This window comes from Nerophis lumbriciformis, linkage group LG04 (assembly GCF_033978685.3).
Source record: "Nerophis lumbriciformis linkage group LG04, RoL_Nlum_v2.1, whole genome shotgun sequence".
NCBI classification, from domain to species: Eukaryota; Metazoa; Chordata; class Actinopteri; order Syngnathiformes; family Syngnathidae; genus Nerophis; species Nerophis lumbriciformis.
This window is the reverse complement of record NC_084551.2, coordinates 55,199,648-55,205,647: the sequence shown is the minus strand read 5'-3', so window position 1 is coordinate 55,205,647 and position 6,000 is coordinate 55,199,648. Positions and strand designations below refer to the sequence as shown.

Below are 6,000 nucleotides of genomic sequence, written 5' to 3'. Positions count from 1 at the left end.
AGATCGGAGTTTGAGCAGGAAAGAAAACATATATTATATGCTAACTAGTAGGGTTGGGCCATAAAACGATATCAATAGAGACGTAATCGATATCAAAAATGTGTGTTCGAAAAAAACGTTCAATCATTTCTATTCTTACATGATGAAGATCGGAGTTTGGGAAGGCAAGAAAACATGTATTATATGCTAATTAGTAGGGTTAGGCCATAAAATGATATCAATAGAGACGTAATCGATATCAATAAAGTGTGTTCGATAAAAGGTTCAATAATTATTATTCCTACATGATGAAGATCGGAGTTTGGGCAGGAAAGAAAACATGTATTGTATAAAAATTAGTAGGCCTTGACCATAAAAACGATATCAATAGAGACGTAATCGATATCAATAAAGTGTGTTCGATAAATCGTTCAATCATTTCTATTCTTACATGATGGCGATCTGTGTTTGGGCAGGAAAGAAAACATGTATCAAATGCTAATTAGTAGGGCTGGGCCATAAAACGATATCATTAGAGATGTAATCAATATCAATAAAGTGTGTTCGATAAAATGTTCAGTAATTGTTATTCTTACATGATGAAAATCGGAGTTTGGGCAGGAAAGAAAACATGTATTGTATAAAAATTAGTAGGGCTTGACCATAAAAACGATATCAATAGAGACGTAATCGATATCAATAAAGTGTGTTCGATAAAACGTTCAATCATTTCTATTCTTACATGATGAAGATCTGTGTTTGGGCAGGAAAGAAAAAATGTGTTATAAGCTAATTAGCAGGGCTGGGCCATAAAACGATATAATTAGAGACGTAATCGATATCAATAAAGTGTGTTGGATAAAATGTTCAGTAATTGTTATTCTTACATGATGAACATCGGAGTTTGGGCAGGAAAGAAAACATGTATTGTATAAAAATTAGTAGGGCTTGACCATAAAAACGATATCAATAGAGACGTAATCGATATCAATAAAGTGTGTTCGATAAAACGTTCAATCATTTCTATTCTTACATGATGAAGATATGTGTTTGGGCAGGAAAGAAAAAATGTGTTATAAGCTAATTAGCAGGGCTGGGCCATAAAACTATATAATTAGAGACGTAATCGATATCAATAAAGTGTGTTGGATAAAATGTTCAGTAATTGTTATTCTTACATGATGAACATCAGAGTTTGGGCAGGAAAGAAAACATGTATTATATGCTAATTAGTAGGGTTGGGCCATGAAAATGATATCAATAGAGACGTAATCGATATCAATAAAGTGTGTTCGATAAAACGTCCAATAATTGTTATTCTTACATGATGAAAATCGGAGTTTGGGCAGGAAAGAAAACATGTATTGTATAAAAATTAGTAGGGCTTGACCATAAAAACGATATCAATAGAGATGTAATCGATATCAATAAAGTGTGTTCGATAAAACGTTCAATCATTTCTATTCTTACATGATGGCGATCTGTGTTTGGGCAGGAAAGAAAACATGTGTTATAAGCTAATTAGCAGGGCTGGGCCGTAAAACGTCATCAATAGAGACGTAATCGATATCAATAAAGTGTGTTGGATAAAATGTCCAGTAATTGTTATTCTTACATGATGAAGATCGGAGTTTGGGCAGGAAAGAAAACATGTATTATATGCTAATTAGTAGGGTTGGGCCATAAAAACGATATCAATAGAGACGTAATCGATATCAATAAAGTGTGTTTGATAAAACGTCCAATAATTGTTATTCTTTCATGATGAAAATCGGAGTTTGGGCAGGAAAGAAAACATGTATTGTATAAAAATTAGTAGGGCTTGACCATAAAAACGATATCAATAGAGACGTAATCGATAGCAATAAAGTGGGTTCGATAAAACGTTCAATCATTTCTATTCTTACATGATGGCGATCTGTGTTTGGTTAGGAAAGAAAACGTGTTATAAGCTAATTAGCAGGGCTGGGCCATGAAACGATATCAATAGAGACGTAATCGATAGCAATAAAGTGTGTTGGATAAAAGGTTAAATAATTGTTATTCTTACATGATGCACATCGGAGTTTGGGCAGGAAAGAAAACATGTATTATATGCTAATTAGTAGGGTTGGGCCATAAAAACGATATCAATAGAGACGTAATCGATATCAACAAAGTGTGTTCGATAAAAGGTTCAATAATTATTATTCTTACATGATGAAGATCGGAGTTTGGGCAGGAAAGAAAACATGTATTGTATAAAAATTAGTAGGCCTTGACCATAAAAACGATATCAATAGAGACGTAATCAATATCAATAAAGTGTGTTCGATAAAACGTTCAATCATTTCTATTCTTCCATGATGGCGATCTGTGTTTGGGCAGGAAAGAAAACATGTATCATATGCTAATTAGTAGGGCTGGGCCATAGAACGATATCATTAGAGATGTAATCGATATCAATAAAGTGTGTTGGATAAAATGTTCAGTAATTGTTATTCTTACATGATGAACATCGGAGTTTGGGCAGGAAAGAAAACATGTGTTATAAGCTAATTAGTAGGGCTGGGCCATAGAACGATATCATTAGAGATGTAATCGATATCAATAAAGTGTGTTGGATATAATGTTCAGTAATTGTTATTCTTACATGATGAACATCGGAGTTTGGGCAGGAAAAAAAACATGTATTATATACTAATTAGTAGGGTTGGGCCATAAAAATGATATCAATAGAGACATAATCGATATCAATAAAGTGTGTTCGATAGAACGTCCAATAATTGTTATTCTTTCATGATGAAAATCGGAGTTTGGGCAGGAAAGAAAACATGTATTGTATAAAAATTAGTAGGGCTTGACCATAAAAACGATATCAATAGAGACGTAATCGATATCAACAAAGTGTGTTCGATAAAAGGTTCAATAATTATTATTCTTACATGATGAAGATCGAAGTTTGGGCAGGAAAGAAAACATGTATTGTATAAAAATTAGTAGGGCTTGACCATAAAAACGATATCAATAGAGACGTAATCGATATCAATAAAGTGTGTTCGATAAAACGTTCAATCATTTCTATTCTTACATGATGAAGATTGGAGTTTGGGGAGGAAAGAAAACATGTATTATATGCTAATTAGTAGGGTTGGGCCATAAAACGATATCAATAGAGACGTAATCGATATCAAAAAAGTGTGTTCGAAAAAAACGTTCAATCATTTCTATTCTTACATGATGAAGATCGGAGTTTGGGCAGGAAACATGTATTATATGCTAATTAGTAGGGTTGAAGCATAAAACGATATCAATAGAGACGTAATCGATATCAACAAAGTGTGTTCTATAAAACGTTCAATAAATGTTGTTCTTACATGATGAAGATCGGAGTTTGGGCAGGCAAGAAAACATGTATTATATGCTAATTAGTAGGGTTGGGCCATAAAACAATATCAATAGAGACGTAATCGATATCAATAAAGTGTGTTCGATAAAACGTCCAATCATTTCTATTCTTACATGATGAAGATTGGAGTTTGGGGAGGAAAGAAAACATGCATTATATGCTAATTAGTAGGGTTGGGCCATAAAACGATATCATTAGAGATGTAATCGATATCAATAAAGTGTGTTGGATAAAATGTTCAGTAATTGTTATTCTTACATGATGAAAATCGGAGTTTGGGCAGAAAAGAAAACATGTATCATAAGCTAATTAGCAGGGCTGGGCCATAAAACAATATAATTAGAGACGTAATCGATATCAATAAAGTGTGTTCGATAAAATGTTCAGTAATTGTTATTCTTACATGATAAAGATCGGAGTTTGGGCAGGAAAGAAAACATGTATTATATGCTAATTAGTAGGGTTGGGCCATAAAAATGATATCAATAGAGACGTAATCGATAGCAATAAAGTGTGTTGGATAAAAGGTTCAATAATTGTTATTCTTCTTTGCTGCAAAGCAAGGTTGGTTGCATGAACAATTGATGGCTTATGTGTGAAAGAGTGAATGGTCTTTAGTGATCTGTGCCGTGGCGATGAGTCCAGGACCAGAGAGTCCAGGACCAGAGAGTCCAGGACCAGGCTGTAATGTTGAGTTCCCCATTTTGGGGCTTTCTGTGAGGCCGCCCGTTCGAAACCTGTAGGAAATGGGCAGGAGCAGGTTGTTCTTCTTCAGGGCTTGCACGCGGCTCAGCGTCTCCTCGTCCAGCGCCGAGTAGCAGCGGCGAGCGTAGTCCAGCAGCTTCTCTTTGGACGGGTCGAACTCGCCCACCAGCGCCACCTTCTCCGGCGCCACCAGCAGCAGCTCGGCGATGGGCGTGGTGGACGCCACCGTGTTGCGGTCCACGCCGTGGATCTGGAAGGCCTTGGACATGTTCTTCAGGCGCTGGAAGGTGAGGAGGATCTTCTTGTAGCGGAAGAGCACCCCGGCGGCGTCTTTGACTGCAGGGGCGGCACATGAAAGGATGAGCGACCGCAACCAGGTGAGAAAATACAAACCCCAAAAGCAGTGAAGTTGTCACGTTGTGTAAATGGGAAATAAAAAGAGAATACAACAAATCCTTTTCAACTTATATTCTATTGAATAGACTGCAAAGACAAGATATTTCATGTTCAACTTTCTTATTTTCTGCAAATATTAGCTCATTTGGAATTGGATGCCTGCAACATGTTTCAAAAAAGCTGGCACAAGTGGCAAAAAAGACTGAGGAAGTTGAGGAATGCTCATCAAACACTTATTTGGAACATCCCGCAGGTGAACAGGCTAATTGGGAACAGGTGGGTGCCATGATTGGAGCTTCCATGAAATGCTCAGTCGTTCACAAACAAGGACGGGGCGAGGGTCGCCAATTTGTCAACAAATGCCTGAGCAAATTGTTTAAGAACAACATTTCTCAAGCAGCTATTGCAAGGAATTTAGGGATTTCACCATCTACGCTCCGTAATGTCATCAAAAGGTTCAGAGAATCTGGAGAAATCCCTGCACGTAAGCCATGATATTACAGACCTTCATTCTCTCAGGCATCAAAAAGTGACATCAGTGTGTAAAGGATATCACCATATGGGCTCAGTAACACTTCAGAAAACCACTGTCAGTAACTACAGTTGGTCGCTACACTTGTAAGTGCAAGTTAAAACTCTACTATGCAAAGCCAAAACCATTTATCAACAACACCCAGAAATGCCGCCAGCTTCGCTGGGCCCGAGCTCATCTAAGATGGACTGATGCAAAGTGGAAAAGTGTCCTTTGGTGTGATGAGTCCACATTTCAAATTGTTTTTGGAAACTGTGGACGTCGTGTCCTCCGGACCAAAGAGGAAAAGAACCATCCGGATTGTTCTAGGCGCAAAGTGTAAAAGGCAGCATGTGTGATGGTATGGGGGTGTATTAGTGCCCAAGACATGGGTAACTTACACGTCTGTGAAGGCAACATTAATGCTGAAAGGTTTTGGGGCAACATATGTTGCCATCCAAGCAACGTTACCATGGACGCCCCTGCTTATTTCAGCAAGACAATGCCAAGCCACGTGTTACAACAGCGCGGCTTTGTAGTAAAAGAGTGTGGGTACTAGACTGGCCTGCCTGTAGTCCAGACCTGTCTCCCATTGAAAATGTATGAAGGCTAAAATATGAGAAGGGAGACTGTTGAACAACTTAAACTGTACATCAAGCAAGAATGGGAAATAATTCCACCCGAGAAGCTTCAAAAATGTGTCTCCTCAGTTCCCAAACCTTCAATGAGTGTTGTTAAAAGGAAAGGCCATGTAACACAGTGGTAAAAATGCCCCTTTTTGCAATGTGTTTCTGCCATTTCATTCTAAGTTCATGATTATTTGCAGAAAAAAAATGAAGTTTCTCAGTGTGGACATGAAATATCTTGTCTTTGCAGTCTATTCAATTGAATATAAGTTGAAAAGGATTAGCAAATCAAAATCAGAATCAGAAATACTTAATTAATCCCCGAGGGGAAATTAACATTTTCAGCACAATCCCACTCAAGAGCGGACAAACATTACAGGGAGACAGAACAGGAT

General features: G+C 37.4%; 1 protein-coding gene across 3 annotated transcripts in view; it reads right to left on the bottom strand.

Moving 5' to 3' along the window:
- ccdc106a (coiled-coil domain containing 106a) overlaps positions 1-6,000 on the bottom strand; it is a 35,116-nt gene continuing 29,116 nt past the window's right edge. For all 3 annotated transcript variants that reach the window (XM_061957461.2, XM_061957468.2, XM_061957453.2), the window contains one exon: positions 1-4,408. In XM_061957461.2, the coding sequence (XP_061813445.1) occupies positions 3,957-4,408 (452 nt within the window). In that variant the 3' untranslated portion in view covers positions 1-3,956. The remainder of the gene's footprint in view (positions 4,409-6,000) is intronic.